The sequence below is a fragment of the Drosophila arizonae genome, chromosome 4 (assembly GCF_054131065.1).
Source record: "Drosophila arizonae isolate 15081-1271.41 chromosome 4, UAZ_ARI_1.0, whole genome shotgun sequence".
Taxonomy (NCBI): Eukaryota; Metazoa; Arthropoda; class Insecta; order Diptera; family Drosophilidae; genus Drosophila; species Drosophila arizonae.
In genome coordinates this window covers 20,331,894-20,348,331 of record NC_142924.1, presented here as the reverse complement: position 1 = coordinate 20,348,331, position 16,438 = coordinate 20,331,894, and the positions used below count along the sequence as shown (strand labels likewise).

The window sequence follows — 16,438 nt, the reverse complement described above, 5'->3', positions numbered from 1 at the left end:
CGGTGATATTTGAACAGACTTAAAAAGTGAGCTATCGAAATGTAAATATCGAAACTATCGATGGGAACTGTATAAGCAGGGCTGTTAAAGTGGGCGCATAGTTCAAAAGCTCCAAAAACCTATTTATTATATTGCTTTTATTTTAATACAACGTTTTTACATATCTAAATAAAGTTATATATTCATATGAATTATGGATCAATTGCGCTTCACAAACTGAACTTTGTACGGCTTGGGAGTAAGTGTAATGCCAGGTTGCAAGATTAATGATGGTGTTTCGCCTTCTGGAAGGACAACACGAAATTGCTGAACGATCCGCACAAGAAAAGAAAAGATGCAGGCGCGTGCCAAGGCATCACCTAAGCAACGGCGTCGACCCAGTCCGAAAGGCATAAAATATTCGTCCTTGCAACACTTGCCATCTGCATCAATGAAACGCTCCGGTCGAAACTCGTGTGGGTCACTCCAATGCTGCTCATCGAGATGCACTGAACGCAAGCTAATGAGTATCGTGGCATTCCTGGGTATATCGAAGCCACCGAGCTTGGTGTTCCAGAGCGCACGTCTCGGCCCTGTTATGGGCGTAATGTGAAAGAAGCGCTGCACCTCCATGATGAAGGCTTCCATGTAGTAGAAAGATTCGCGCCGACTGAGATGTGGAAAGGAGTCCGTTTTGCTGTCAGTAGAGTGCAAATTTGCAGCTACTTCATCGTACAGCTGATCCTGCAGATCCTTGCGCATCGCCAGCACCATCAAAGCCAAGTTGATCGTATTGCTGGTTGTCTGTGAGCCGGCAATAAAAAAGTCAAGTATTGTCATAACCAGCTGCGTCTCATTAAAGCTATCGGTGTCCTGGCGCTGGCTGTTCATCTCCTGCAGATAGGCAAAGATGAGATCACTCTCGGGTGGCTGCTCCCCACGCTTCTTGCATTCCTCTATTCGTTGCCTGTGCTCCTTGATGGATTCCATGAAGAAGCCATGCAGCTCTGTGTTCAGCTGCCGGATCAGATTGTACCCCGTGTAGTTGGGCGCAACATGACGCAGCCAGGGAAACTGTGTCAATAGGCCACCGCAGATATCGAACAGCTTAGATCGGCGATTCATCAGTTCAAGCAAGCGACGCAGCGTGCCATCCTCATCTCTACTGATTCTCTCCCCAGCAATCAGGCACCAGAGTACATTAAGCACACTTTGAGCCAACCAATTGACGGGCTCTATAGGCGCCGCCTCAGTCCGTGCGAGTTGCTGCATCAGCTCCTCTGCCTCATGCTCTATTTGCTGTTCCATTTGGCTGCGGCCATAGCCAACATGGCGCATCTGTTTCATGGCAAAGTTGCGATGTTCGTACCACAGTTGCCCATCCGTGCACGTGATGCCCTTACGTGTGCCCATGGTGCGCAGGCGCAGAAAGAAGTTGTCCGGTCTACCCTCGAACACCTCCTGCAGCTGCACCTCACGCACCAGCTCATGCCCCAGCGCCACGACCACATAGTCCTGTCCCAACTTTAGCCCGATGAGCGGACTCTGATAGCGCTTCGCCCACTGCTCAAATAGTATGTGCTGACCACCAGCTGCTCGAGCCTCCCTGCGGAACTGCAGTGTATTGCCCAGCCACGGCAAGAAACCAGGTCCTAAAAAGCAAAGTAAGTTTTTTAAATTAAAGCCGATCTAAAAAATGATTTAAAGCCATATTCTAACATTATGCTCTCTCTTAATAAATCAATTCTCTCTTTACTTTTCTTGCACACATTTTTATAGCAAGATACTGAGAGTGAAAGAGAGCGAGTATGTGATGATAGAGCGAGTGATAGAAGAGTATGTATTGCCACTGCCCTTTGCTGTTCATTCTCTCTCTCTCTCTCTCTCTCTCTCTCTCTCTCTCTCTTATACACATTGGTGTCCTAGGCGAATATTGTGCTCATACATACACATAGATAGGCATACGTCGCTAACTCGCTATAAACTTTGATTTTAAGAAACTAATAAGAGTAATTGGCAAGCAATGGTTGATCGAATGATTACTTAATTTCGTGAGCAAATCAAAAATTGATGATTCGATTCCGAATTTACACAGAGCTTTATCTTAATCTTATCGTAAAACTATTTGGCACTATCGTAAATCTGTTAATCAACTCAGTAGCAAAAAAAAAAATAATAATAATCGAAAACTGAAATAATATTCTTCCCAAGTTTACGCCTTATCAAATTATTAAGTTGTTATGTGTTGTGTATGGCACATGGTTAACTCCTGTAGAGAAGTAGAAGGACTTTTAAATAATAACTATATGCATTACTCATTGTGCTTTAATTAATGCAATTCATATACATATGCACATTGCATACAAAAAAGTCCATGTAGAGTTCGATGCCTAATTATTAATTCAAATATAATACGTTTTTCCCTTTATGGTTGCATAAGTAGATGAATTTGGGCTTGGAAAATGTATATGTAAATTAGTTATATGACAAGACACCCCACTCAAAATGTTAGACTGAGGTGTCAGCAATAGTTGTGTGACCATTTTATCAATGAAAACTATTTGAAATGCCAGACGCGTGTCGCCGTCGTCGTCGCCTTTGCGTTTGATGTGGGCTGTGGGCTGCCAAAGTTGTTCTAGTTGCCCATTTGGTGAGTCCAATTGAAAGTCCAGTTGGACTTGCTAAGCCGTTCTCAATTGCGAATTTTTGCTCGTTGGTTTCTTATTGCAAAAAGGCATCAACAAATTTGATACTAGATAAACTCCTCTATAAACAACAAAATTCCATGCTTCAGAAGTAAAAAAAAAAACACTACGGCTCTGCACATTATATGAGTACAAAGATTTGCTGATCTGCACGTTTTTAAACTTGCAAAAAGTTGTATTTATTAAGAATCTAATTAAGCTAAACTTTTTAAATTAATTAACCGTCGTTTGCAGCCTTGAAATGCAATAAACATTTGAAACTGATTTTCAGATGTGTGAATTAGGAATGTGTGTCCAAAGAATTGAAGTTACCTCGTCTTTTCAAGTAATTATTTTTGTTTGTTTTTATCAAACTTACCCGGCGGAAAATTGTGAGGACGTCTTATTGAATTTAACAGAGAGTATATGATAAATCCAATTAGAATGATAACTAAAAATATTAAGGCACTCATCTTGACGACATCTGCGAACAATATTCTGATTGGAGATCACCGCAGTCACAATACGTCTACACACGTTGCACGCTGTATGCCAACTAAAACTAAAGCCAATTGGATATGCGCACTCGAGCACGAAAGAGCTTCGAGAGAGACTCACACATTCAAGCACACATACACACGTACACGTCTGACCGTAGACGCCGGCTTTTGCATGAATGTGGGCTCATTGACTGAACACATAAACATTATAAAGGAACAGTAATAATCATTTGATAACTACAGTTATATTAAATTCTGCTCTTTTTCGATACTCTCTGCGATGTGAAGAGAGCAGATACAATAAGTCTAATTAGCTCTTAAGGTGAGAAGTAATTTATCAAACTAAAATTGTAGTTTCTAATTATTTTTCTCAAAAAAATCATCTAAATTAAATTTAAAAAAATTTGGACTCTTAAATATAAAAAAAGACCAAATATTTCTCGAAAAAAATATATTTATTTTGTTTAAATCGGAAATCCACCTATTTTGAAAAAGCAAACAACAATTTACATCAATAGTAAGTGGAAACAACTGATACCAGTAAATGGCTCACGGAAACTCCAATACCACTTTCCAATTCCAGATTTTATTTAGTTGGATTTCTTCCCATCGGGCATGGCCATATGCTATAGGAATACAGAATTCTTTGCAATGATATAGTCAATGTCATTTGTCCAGGGATTCTTGAAAGCGCGCCATTCACTCTGCAGCTGTATGTAGCCATTGTCCTTGCAGCGGAAACGATAAACTTGCGTGGTAACTGTTTCTTGCACCTGCATAACCATCTTATGGGATTCCACCAGAGCGGAAATGTCATCGTTGTGAAAGTACTCGTAGAAGCTGGTGCCCAATATTTCTTGCGGCAGGAAGCCAATTACCAGCGTAGCACTGCAAAGAGCCAGAGATCAGACGTATATAAATATACCTTACTCAAATTAAATAAGGACTTGCCGTTGATCAATGAATAGGAACTTGCCCTCCGCAGAGTGACGTGAGATGAAGAGCACATGCCGAATGTTGGGATGGTTGTCCAGGGAGGAGGGCACACTCGAGTTGAGTACGTTGGTTGGTATGCGTCCAATGGCCACGAGGCAGGAGAGATTCGTTGTTTGGTCATCATTGTCGCCATCCTGATCCTCATCTTTAATGGGCATCCAGGATTTCAAGTAGCCCGTGCACTGTATTACCTGATATTTGTGATCCATACTAAGCTTCGATTTGCGTTTGGTGGAGCTGCGCGAACTGGAAGATGTGTCGGACTCCTCCTTGATCTGATTGTTGGCGGCACGCAGTTTCATGCGACAAAAGAAGGAACGGCGAGCTCCCGGACACAGGCGACACAAGCTCTGCGGCACATCCGTCTTGACGGGCAACATAGCTAAGCAAAAGAAATTTATTTAGATTTTGAAATTACTTAAGTAAATACTCACTTTTGGCATCGATCAGTCGCTCGCGTGGACACTGCTCAAGTGAGGACAGCTGCTCCTTCACCTTGCCAATATCCTTCGGGTGCAGGACATCGAACCAGCTCTGACCCAGCAGATCTGCCTGGGTGCAATTCAACACAGTCGAGACAGATTCCGACACATAGAGAATGCGTCCGCGATCACAACCCACAACAAACAGAAAACCCTCCGAGGCTTGCAATATGATCATCTTTAACTCCTGATCCGACAGGAAACTGGGTCTATAGTCGCCCCCATTATACGGATGCAGGCTGCCCCGTATGCCTCTCAAATGCTGCACAGCCATTCGCAGCACTGTCAACTTGTCCAGCTTCCTCTGCATGGCAAAGCACATGGGTATCATTGAGGACAACTCGTTAATATATGTATTCATCTTATCGCGTCGCCGCTTCTCAATTTCACTGTGATTTTGCCTAAAACAGAAATACAAATCATATTAATATAGTCTCATTTATGGGGCATGTCATTTGTCCTACTTGCGATTTTCATCTGAGGTGCGCGCTGATTTCTCATCATCGTATGTGTCATCCTCCAGTTCATCCAAATTTTCACTGTAAGAAGAAAAAAATAATAATAAGAAAAACCAACCCCATTAAATTAAATGAGGCAACTGTTGCTTGCGGCACTCACATCCCCTTCTGGAAAACACATGTAAAACGCATGCGAACGAGAGTGTGTGTGCGTGTGTGTATCTGTGTGCTTGTGTGTGTGTGTCTGGTTGTGAGTGAGTACTTAGAACTACGTAAAAATTCTTACATTAAATTCGCAATTAGAACTTACCATATCTCTTGCATGACTTTGCTGTCGAAGTGTTGCAAATTTGCTTTTCTAATTTATGACTTTGGAATAAAATGCAATTTATTAATAATTATTATTGTTTACAAACAGTTGTAAGAAATCGTAGCGAACAATTGGCAAGAATTTGCAGTTTGACAAATGCAAGCTTTTCCAAAGGCTTAAGCTTTTCTGCCTATCTGGCAACTCTCCGCATAGCTGCATAGCAGGCTAAATGCATTTGCAGCAAAAAGAGCTTTTTAGAACTTACGATTCATATTAGTTTACAATAAATATTTTTAATTCTTTTCAGCCTAATAATAAATTAATTGTAAAAAAAAAAAACATTGTCATAAACAAAACAAAACATTTTTCTTTAAACGTGATACATTCTATCTAAACATATGGTTATGACTTGCATATAGCGATCCCAAAGACAACGCGTTTCCTGGTCCCTATAATAATGGATCGTTAATTATATATGTATATTAATGCATATATTCCGTAACTCACCTAGATATTTCCAAATCTAGAACGCTCTGTGTTATAGAGGCTAGAAATTTGTTCACTTGCTCGCGATTCCAACCATTTTGTCGCCAAGGCTCCACAAGTCTTTCGCAGAGATCGACAAATAAGTCGCGCAGCTCACGATTTCGATGCAGATTACACGCTATGGTGATTAGCGCACGCCAATATGACCGAAAATTACTATCCAACTCGTTGAAGGCGCGCTCCAGCAACACAGGCTTTAGGCGCATACAAACCAAACTGTAAAGTAAATGAATAAATTATTAATACAAAATTCAAATTACAATTTCAGTAACGTACTGCTTAATTTCCTTTTCTTTGTCTAGTAAACAACGCAATTCACGTAAGTCTAGCAGAAATTCTTTATCCATTTCGGTATCATAATATTCGGGTCCAGTGTGCTAAGTAAATATCAAGCTTTAAAAAATTAATTTATAACTTTCAATCAATGTTCTTTACCTGATATGTATAGGTCCAATATATCATGATAGAGTGTGAGCAGGTAAGCAAATCGCTGAAAGTTAAATATTGCAATTTCTTTTTGGATGTCTCAAACCGAAGGCAAGCCAGAAATACAATGCAGGCATATTTTCTAAGATTTAGAAAAATACAAATCAATTAGGTGACAAAATATATTTATATATTCTACTTACTTGGCCAAGTCGTTGGATATAAAGAAATGCTGCATTATATTGTTGGTCAGCGTGCCAGGCATCTCCTCCACAGTACGAAAAATGCGTTTTACGTTATCGAATTGACGACTGCACGTAGACAAATAGTTACATTTTAAATAAACACATTTGAATTCATCTCAAATTACATACCGACATGATTTCAGCTTAACGCACGTTTTATCGCCAACTTCGTCCAGATCCTTGCGATAGCGGGATGTCAATTTCTTACCCAATATTTCACGAGCCACCACATCATCAATCGAGTAGTATTTCTCGATAATTAGATCGCGTGTATGGTGCTCTAGCTGGAAACAGGATTGCTCCATTAATTTGGAGGGCGCATGCAAATACAGTTCAATCAATGAATAGGTCCTATAATGATCCAAAACATCGGAAGCTATCAAATCAATTGGCGCACCCATTGAGTGGCCAAATCCTTTTTGCTTTAGGTAGCAAACCGCCTCGCTAGCTTTGGAATGAAAACATGCAAAGCATTAATTTAAGGTAGAATGTGAACATAATTCACGACATACAGGAAAATCCTTCGATCCATAATTGATAAATTTCGGGATCCACTAGTGTATAGTTGCTTATAAAAACATCTACATCTGCCTACAAATGAAATGTCAAATATATTTCAACATAAATTCATTTGGTTAAAAACATTAAGCTTACCATGTTTGTTATTATTATCAAAGACTTATCGAAGCACTCCTAATTAGTTCGATTGACATATTCGCAGAGTTAAAAGAGCGAACTATGTCTAAAAAACATGAACCATTTATTTATTGCAAGTATTTTTTAGTTCAACGTGTGATCCACATCATGCAGTCAAATCAAGATATTCGATTAATAAATAGGTTGAAGCGCATGCCCTGCAAGTCGATTTCAAAAGTAATAGTTTACAGTACTTAAAATAAACACAGTATTAATGGCTTAGATAGTAGAATTGCTAATGAAAGTTATTTAACTAATTAAAAATATACTTTGTAAATAAACATTTTCGATATAAATATAGATCCATCGAATAGCTATCGAATGAGAAGAAAATAAAATATCGATTATATCGATACATCGTTATGTTTCTTATATCGCTGCGGATATCAACTTTTAAGAAATGTAAAAATGTAAATTGCAACATATTAAAATTATTGTAAATAACCAAAAACAACGTGCACAATACACAGTCAATGTGAATGGTGTGCGCGCAAAGCAGCCGCAAACGCAACAATAATCAAAACAACAAAAACAATAGCAACGACAACAGACTTCGTAGTTGTCGTAGCCCAATTGCAATTGCAACAATTCGATGAACAACTTCACATTCATATCCAACAAACAGAAAACGGAAACCAACAGAAGCAGAAGAAGAGTGCATTTGTTTTATCGTGTTGTTGTGGTGCAGAATGGAACAGGATTCCTCAACTGAGCTGCATCTGAGCAGAATACGTGAAGTGAAAGATTTGGCCGCATTAACCGACGACGTGCGCGATGTTGTGAAAGAAGAGGTCACATTAGAGAATCACCATCATCATCAGGTAAATCAACACACAAAAACCGACTCAGAGTGGCGTTGGCGGCAAGGGTGGTTCGTTGGCTCGTGTGTTTGCTCGTTAAATGGTTCCTTCGTGTCTTCGTTTCGTTGGATGCCCGCGCAGCCAACGCGCAGTTGTAGAACGCGCTGCCTACTGTTAAATATGTATACACATGTATGTGTGTGTGTGTGTCTGTGAGTGTTTGTGTGGGGATGTGCAAGTGCTTGTGTGAGTACATGTGAATGTGTGTCTATAAAACAAGTGGTGTGTGTGTGTGTGTGTGTGTGTGAGTGTTAGACAAGAGGGGGTTTGGTGGGGGCGTGCGGCGTACAGTTGAGGAGGTTTGCAAAAGAGGGCAGGCGGAGGCGGCGCAACAAAAATGCGCGCGGGGCTTGCGCCCTACACGGCCCACAGTGACAGTTCGAGTCTCAGAGCCAGTGCCAGAGCCAGAGCCAAAGCTAGAGCAAGAGCCCGCCACCAACACCACCACCACCACCTTTACCACCACCACCATCATAGCCAACTCCAACAACGTCAGAATTTGTGTGTGGCGCAAATTGTTGTGTATACCGATTTTCATTTTTCCATGCTGTGTTGTTTACTTACACAAACGTAATTTTCTTTGATTTCTTCCATGTTAAATTCCAAATAAATTATAACTGAAACATAAATAAAATTCAATTAACGCTCAAATTGTTGCTAATGTGTTAATGTGACGCCAACAACAATAACAACAACAAAAACAACGTATAATCGTTGCAACTCTTTGTGACTCTGTAATGTGCGCTATGGTAATGCAGTTGGATACGAAAGTTCGCATGGTCACATCCTCCTCAAACGACAACAGCGGCAGCGGCGGCGGCAACAACGGCGGTGCGAGTGGCGGTGGCGGTGTTGTATCAGTGCCCGTATCATTGCCAATCGGTTCGATGATAACTGGGACAGCCTATAATGTGATTACGCCCGATCAGCTGCCGCACTTTAAACCGGTGCTGTGCGTCGACAACAATGGTTACCTGTCCAGCAGCACGGTCAGCATGGGCGCTGACCTAAAAACGATTGTCATACAGCAGCAGCAGCAGCAGCAAACACAGACGAGCGTTAATAGTAACGCCGGCAACACAAACACCACCGCCACAAATACCATTGGACTGAATCACGATGGCTCTGGTAGCAATAATAGCCATGACAGCATGAACACACTGGAGCATGCTGCTGGCGGTGGTGCTGGGAACACAACTGGCTCCACCGGCTGGGCGGAAACAACATCCAGTACACAGCACATGGAGGTCTTTCCGATACGCTGTAAAACGACTTCCGCCGAACTATATCGCAGCAAACTGGGCTCTGGAGGACGAGGACGCTGTGTCAAATATAAAGACAAATGGCATACGCCCAGTGAATTCGAACACGTCTGCGGTCGTGGCTCGAGCAAGGATTGGAAACGGTCCATCAAATACTGTGGTAAATCGTTGCAGTCCCTCATTGATGAGGGCACTCTAACGCCACATGCAACCAACTGCAGTTGCACAGTCTGCTGTGACGACGAAGCAGGTGAGTCAGGTGAGAGAAGCTACTTCAAAACAACATATATAAATAACCGCAAGCCCCATTTAAGTTTTCCAAAATAAACTTTAAAAACATTTCACTCGAAATGCCATCTGCTCGAGGCACGAGATTCTTATCAGTTTATATGTATGGGCTTCGACAAGTCCATCAAAACAAGTTTTGCTATATTGCAAATGGGGATCGAATTAGGAATTGACATATCTGTTTAGCAGGAATTCAAATCACAAGTTGAAGGCTATACATTTTAAAGCTATACAATGTGGGTTCTCTATTTAAAACTCTCCTACATGAATTTAGTTAAAAGCTAAAACACTCCTCTACAAATTGCAGAGTAAAATCAATTTAAACTTCTATCAACTCAGCCCGAAAATGTAGTAGTTGAAAATAGTAAACCTCATTGAGTCTGATATGTAGTCATATCATTTCACCCAGGCAATCCTGTCGCATGTACTCGATTTAATGATATGTTCCTCTGATCTTTGTAGCTTCTGGTCCTGTACGTCTATTCACACCGTATAAGCGACGAAAGCGGAATCAAACCGAATTGGATGTGGAGCCTGGGCCCAAACGCAAACGCAATACACATAGCAACAATAATAATAACAACACTAGCAACACTAACAACAACAATACAAGTGGCAGCAGCATCAACAACAACATCAGCAACAATATGGACCCAACGCAAGCAACCGCCACCAGTGTTGTGGATGATAACAACATGTTCTTAGCGGAAGACAACATAACGTCCAAGGATGAACCATGGGCGGCGCTCAATGACAGTTTAGACACCTCCACCGAGCTGGTTGACCAAACGCAAATGGGCAATCCGTATGAGCGCGAAACGTTTGTGGTAAACATCAACGATACGGGCTCAATTGCCGTACTGGATGGTAGTCAATCGATGAAGAACATCGAGCACGTCTACTGCACCATGGTCAAGGCAACTAACGATTTCAAACGCCTGCTCAACGACATTAAGCAGAACTACGAGCGACGGATCGAGGTTCTGCAAAAGGAGCGCGATGCAGCGGTCTCTGCGATGCGCGTCCAGGTCCACACAGACATCGATGATCCCAACATATCGGGCTCATTGCATGGCAACGAGATCATATCGGCAAAGAAGGTAGACTCAAATAAATCCCAGCTTATATAAAGCCCTATTTACAATTTAATATTTGTACTTTTTATAGTGCGCCAACTGCAACCGGGAAGCGCTAGCCGAGTGCTCGCTGTGTCGAAAGACGCCGTATTGCTCGGAATTTTGCCAGCGTAAAGATTGGAATGCTCATCAGGTGGAATGCGCAAGGAATCCACAAACGACAACGCAACAGGTCATGTTATTGATCGATGATCAGTCCTAAGCAACGTAACGAATTGTAAATACAAATTTTACTACTAATTAATATATGATTATGCAAGGCTCCTATCCCAATCAGATAAAACAAATTCCTTGTCCAACCAGTAGACGAGACCCCTCTCCCAATATCCTTAGCAAGCCCTCCCATTAGACTTATGTCCTATTATAATGTAATTCTTAAAGTATATATAACTATATAAATATATATGTATATATATTTATATATACATTTTACTATCGACCGTAGAAAAGAAAAAAAGAAAAAAAAAACGAAAACAAAAAAAAAATCCAAACAAGAAGAAAAGAAAAAGTAATCCGAAAATTTGTAGCAAGCGTAAATCAAAGCAAGCGTCCATAATGGACAACTTAGCATAGCATAAATGGGAAAGTTTAGCTACAATTTGAGATAACGCAGCAAAATCCGAAAAAAACTTTACCATGTAATTCAATTTAAATTAAATTAATAAATAGTTGCAAAGCGCATAGCATAACTAACAAAGGTCCCACAAAAAAATAAAAATAAATTAATTAATTAAAATCAAAAAACAAAATCCCTCGAAAGAAATCCCCTCATTCCCTTCTCTGCTTGACAACTTTTTGCATAAAACGAAAGTATAAAAGTAAGAAAAAAATTAAGAAGAAATAAAACAAATAATAAGAATCAACCAAAATCGAGAGAATAAGCGGAAATACAATACATATTCGTCTATGTATACATTTTTCATTAGACACTAAGCACATAGTTAAACTTTTAACATTTTACGATTATAATTTTATGGATCTACTGCCCGTCGTTACAAGCATCCAATAAAGATTTCAAAACAAAACAAAAATAAAATAAAAATAAAAACGAAACGATGTGAAGAAAAACCAAACAAAACCTACAAACATTTACATTTAATCGAGATGAACATTTAATTATTAACTAATTACATAGTTACGTGTAAAAATTTCAGTGTCGTTGCAGTACTTTGTCCCGAACTCCTTTGTAAAGTTAATTGAGTCCCCCCTCTTTAAGAAGCTGTAACAATTTCTAGTAGTCTGTAGTTCATATGCAAACACATTCATATATATACTTATGTATGTAGTATATATATTATATATATATATATATCTTTAAACAACTAGCTATATATTCCGGTTCACCCACGCACACACATACAACGAGTACACCCACGAACAAGAACTTCTATGGCTATTTAGCAGATATCAGTTACAGTGCGTTGATTCTACGCCGATTCGTGGCTTTTTTGAAATCTTTTCAGATGTCTGTAACGGTTTATTCTTTCCAAATTACAACAATAAAAACACGCGAACACTCAACACCAATACAACAGAACCAGCAGTTAGAGAGTGCGAAATATCAAAAGAGATGAACGATAAGAAAAGAAAAAAATATATATATACTTACATTTAAATGTACAATCCTTACTTTTTGTCGAAATTATTTTTGTTCTTTTCATTTTTGTGCTTTTACTGTATTGACAGGTAAGTAAATCATTATTAGTCTTATTTCAGGACCGTGCATGTACGCAAATGCCCAGCCATTCTTGTAACATAGCATACTTTTTGGATCGTACTTGTAGAACGCCAGTAAAATTGTTTGGCTTTGATAAATTGATTTCACTACGATTTTTTTTTTGAATTTTCTGGCAATACAATCTGACAGCTCAACTCACCCGTCTCCCTTCACAGTGCAGTCCCGTGGTGAAATTTCATTTCACCATGCTTAGGACAGCGTTCTCTAGCTACGTTATTCGGAATTCTGGGTTTCTGTAGCTCCCCACTCAGCAATTGGCAATTATCTGCCAAATAATTAATTGCATAATTAATTAAATACTTGTATGACAATTTAGACAGCTCCCCCCGCTTATCGTTCGGAAATTTCCCCATTTATTTATAATTAAAAACACATTCATATAATTTAGTTGTTAGTCAATATTATGCACATGTTTCATTTATTATTGCATTTTGCATTACATATTATTAATATGCTTATTATTATAGTCTATTACCAAAAATAATTTCTTAAAACTTGTTTACTCGCTTTATTTATTTATAGGTATGCTTTAATTACTTTAAGTTTTGCTCGGGTAGATCCTTTCTTTTATTTATATTTTGTTTTTCGTTTTGTTTTAGCTGTAGTATATAATTCGATTTAATTTGCTTGCGTACCAGCGATAAATTTTGTTCGAAAACACACGAAACTCCAAGAAACTGTAAGAATAACTACATTCAGGATTGTAGGAGATAAGGGAACTTTGGGTGTGTGTGTAGGGGGTGTATACACTGAACGAAACCGACATTTAAATTACTGTTGTTTTCTTTTCGTGGTTAGTTTAGAAACTAATTTGTGTGATTGGTACATAGAATAAATGTGGGTGTGTTTCATAATTAATAAATACAAAACATACATATGTAGGTATATTAAATAACGTGCCTAAATATAAAACATTTCACAATTGTCTAAATAATAATATTTTGGATATACGTACATACAAATAAATATATGAAATTGATTAACAAATTTCGCTGCTGCCCAATGAAGGAAAACAAATATATAATTTATAAACAATTGCCAAATTGGTTATTCAAGTGCCATATTTCAAAACACAACGATTTTCAATGGGACTTTTGGGGGAGGATTGAACGAAGCCAAAAACTGTGGTGAATTAGTTAATTTAAGCATTTTAACTTAAGTTTAGGCGCAAAACATTTACAAATACAATACATACATATTTTTCACTTTTCTTGCGTTTGCTGTGTTTTGTTTTGTTGTTCTTTTTCGTTTCTTTTTTGTTTGCTTTTTTTTTTTTGTTTTAATCACAAATGTTAGCTATAGTATTTAAATACACATGTAGGTAAGACATTCAAAATGAAAATTAAGTTTTATAGCGATTGAGAATGCTCTTGATGATGGTGTTAGAGAGACTACGGTTGCAATTATGGTTTCTGCTACTCCTGCAGATGCAGCTGTTGCTGGTGGTGGTGTTGTGAGTGGTGGTGGTGGTGGTAATGATGGTGGCAAAGTGTGGCTACCGGCAAGCTGCGCAGCTTCATTCCAAATTTCGCACCTCAAAGCGCTTGTACGTGTAATTAATGAAGACCCAATCCTTGGCAATTTCACCGCCCTGCGGTACAGGTGCCGAAGCTAAACAACGGAAAAAAGAATATGGAACAGTTTAATAATTTAGAACCTACACGTAAATAGATTGCACTTACGTATCTCCAGCGAGACATCAGGAAATTCATCAAAATTGGACGTATCGTCAATGGAGCGCACTTCAACGGGTATTGCAGCTGGCCTCTCGCGAATATGTTCCCAGTCGACGCCGCGAAAGAACGGCACCGACTTTAGATCCTCCAATCCTCGCTGCGAGCCCAAGCGTCGATCGGCCTCGCAACAGAAATTGATGATCGTCTCTTTGGCCTCCTCCGATATGGGTATTTCGGGCGGAAATATTAACGTTTCACGCCAATTCATCACCTTGCGATACGTGTCCTGTGGGTTGTCCGAACAGAATGGCGGATATCCCATTAGCATTTCGTACATAATAACGCCCAGGGACCACCAATCGCACGCAGGGCCATAACCGGTTTGCAGGAATACTTCGGGTGCTATATAATCGGGCGTTCCCACTGTGCTATAGGCTAGAGCGCGACGATTTCGTTTCCAGGACTCTGCGCGCCGCTTAGAATCCATAGGACTGCACAAGTACAATACATAATTCCATGTACTAATTTGACTCCTTTATTTCACTTACCTGGCACAGGTGCCAATAAAATCGGATGGTTTCGCCTGCGATAAATCACGATAAAAATCCGTGCGATGTGACTTCTTCAATCCCGTGCACAATCCAAAATCTGAGAGCTATTCAAATAAATGTTATAGTTAATATGTATTAATATTGACATTGACACTGGATTACCTTTAGATGCCCTCGCGCATCCAGCAGCAAGTTATCTGGCTTAATGTCCCTGTGTATGAAACCTAGCTTATGAATCGAATCGATCGCTAACGCCGTTTCACTTATATAGAATTGTGTGCACTCCTCCGATAGTGTGTCCTTCTTCATTAGGAGCGTCATCATATCACCCCCAGGCAAGAATTCCATTATCAAATATAAATTGACCTGGTCCTGTGAAACATTTGGAAGAGAATAGGTTAATTGAAATTGAACTGCAATATTAATATTAAAAGACATATTATATTATTGATATATATAAAGTATATGTGAATAATGAATTCTTAATCAAAATATGAATAAAGAATTTTCGTTTCTTTTCCCTCCATTTACATATGTCATACTTGAAAATGTCATAATGTAACCGGTTTGTATATAAATGTATATCAAGAATGCTAAATGGTTACGAAGCTGCGTACAAAAAATGTTGATTTCTTTATTATGGATTATTTACACACAAATGCACATACACACGCGAGCACACACACACTTACATATGCATGTGTCTGTATTTGCGTGAAAACTTTCACCAAGAACAAATCAAACAACAACAGCAACAACAGTAACAGCAATAGCAAACAACAACAAAGCGCAGACCATATGATTTGGCAAGCACTTTTGCGCTTGTATTGGTTTATTGATTTTCAACTGCATGTTGCGAATCGTGTGCGTCGTTTGCGATATTTGGTTCTGATTGCACTCTTACCTGAAAACTGTAGTACATCTTGACCACCCATTGGTGATCCGCTTCGACGAGAACATCGCGCTCAGCGCGTACGTGTGCCACCTGCTCCTTTTCGAGCATGTCCGCTTTGCGCAACACCTTCATCGCGTACACATGTCCCGTATCCTTTTTTTGCACTAAACGCACCTCGCCGAAGGCACCGCGTCCGATGACTTTCAATGCTTCGAAGTCTTCGACGCCCAGACGCAATCGCTTAAGACGCAAATATTCTGTCTCTTTTTGCGCATGTTGTAAGCGTTTCTCCTGACGCTGTGACTCTGTTAGACTTTCGTCCTTCAGCTGCGCCTCTAGTTTGGCCAGGCGCTGTTTTCGCTCGCCGTATTGTGTCACCAAATTGCTATAATAATTTTCCAGCGTCACCTTGGCCTTGGTGGCTTTGTCCAGTGTGTGATCGCTGAAACGTATGGAGGAGCCATCCGTGTCCGTTCTGCTGCTCATCATCTAAACTGTGTGTGTGTGCTGATGTTGCTGGCGTCTGTTTGTCTCTGTACGCGTGTCGTGGAGTTTGGTGTCCTTGCACGAATTAAGCACTTGCTTAAAGCAGACACACAGCTTGTAGTGTTGTATTGCCTTTTTTCCTTTGTAATTTATTAAATTGCTGCCTCTCTTTCGTGTTTCGTTATCGTCGTTCTTTCTTATTGTGCTTAGGGTTGATATCTATG

The 16,438-nt window shown here is 39.7% G+C and overlaps 5 protein-coding genes across 7 annotated transcripts; 1 reads left to right on the top strand and 4 right to left on the bottom strand.

Moving 5' to 3' along the window:
• Positions 1–120: 120 nt before the first annotated feature.
• Positions 121–3,233, bottom strand: Cyp305a1 (Cytochrome P450 305a1). The gene is made up of 2 exons (XM_018005272.2): positions 3,043–3,233; positions 121–1,631 (listed from the first exon to the last, which is right to left on the bottom strand). The coding sequence occupies exons 1-2, from the start codon at positions 3,134–3,136 to the stop codon at positions 199–201; spliced, it is 1,527 nt and encodes a 508-aa protein (XP_017860761.1). The 5' UTR covers positions 3,137–3,233; the 3' UTR covers positions 121–198.
• A 366-nt stretch (positions 3,234–3,599) lies between these two features.
• Positions 3,600–5,570, bottom strand: cyc (basic helix-loop-helix ARNT-like protein cyc). Its single transcript, XM_018005570.2, has 5 exons — positions 5,410–5,570; positions 5,106–5,180; positions 4,594–5,042; positions 4,115–4,541; positions 3,600–4,051 (listed from the first exon to the last, which is right to left on the bottom strand). Exons 1-5 carry the CDS (start codon positions 5,421–5,423, stop codon positions 3,790–3,792), a joined length of 1,227 nt encoding a protein of 408 aa, XP_017861059.1. The 5' UTR covers positions 5,424–5,570; the 3' UTR covers positions 3,600–3,789.
• Positions 5,571–5,676: 106 nt separating this feature from the next.
• Positions 5,677–7,474, bottom strand: Fibp (acidic fibroblast growth factor intracellular-binding protein). 2 transcript variants are annotated; one of them, XM_089466379.1, is made up of 8 exons: positions 7,281–7,474; positions 7,139–7,217; positions 6,756–7,070; positions 6,585–6,692; positions 6,391–6,523; positions 6,232–6,332; positions 5,917–6,171; positions 5,677–5,858 (listed from the first exon to the last, which is right to left on the bottom strand). In XM_089466379.1, exons 2-8 carry the CDS (start codon positions 7,156–7,158, stop codon positions 5,780–5,782), a joined length of 1,011 nt encoding a protein of 336 aa, XP_089322505.1. In that variant the 5' UTR covers positions 7,159–7,217; positions 7,281–7,474; the 3' UTR covers positions 5,677–5,779. The 2 variants fall into 2 exon arrangements, with proteins under 2 accessions (XP_089322505.1, XP_017861062.1); XM_018005573.2 differs by having other exon boundaries at positions 6,756–7,074; positions 7,281–7,467.
• Positions 7,475–7,665: 191 nt separating this feature from the next.
• Positions 7,666–14,017, top strand: Deaf1 (deformed epidermal autoregulatory factor 1). 2 transcript variants are annotated; one of them, XM_018008691.2, is made up of 4 exons: positions 7,666–8,143; positions 8,941–9,694; positions 10,195–10,832; positions 10,900–14,017. In XM_018008691.2, exons 1-4 carry the CDS (start codon positions 8,012–8,014, stop codon positions 11,068–11,070), a joined length of 1,695 nt encoding a protein of 564 aa, XP_017864180.1. In that variant the 5' UTR covers positions 7,666–8,011; the 3' UTR covers positions 11,071–14,017. The 2 variants fall into 2 exon arrangements, with proteins under 2 accessions (XP_017864180.1, XP_017864179.1); XM_018008690.2 differs by having other exon boundaries at positions 8,941–9,703.
• Positions 12,990–16,425, bottom strand: trc (Serine/threonine-protein kinase tricornered). The gene is made up of 5 exons (XM_018008670.2): positions 15,738–16,425; positions 14,996–15,205; positions 14,831–14,937; positions 14,289–14,773; positions 12,990–14,217 (listed from the first exon to the last, which is right to left on the bottom strand). Exons 1-5 carry the CDS (start codon positions 16,215–16,217, stop codon positions 14,123–14,125), a joined length of 1,377 nt encoding a protein of 458 aa, XP_017864159.1. The 5' UTR covers positions 16,218–16,425; the 3' UTR covers positions 12,990–14,122.
• Between the last annotated feature and the right edge of the window lie 13 nt (positions 16,426–16,438).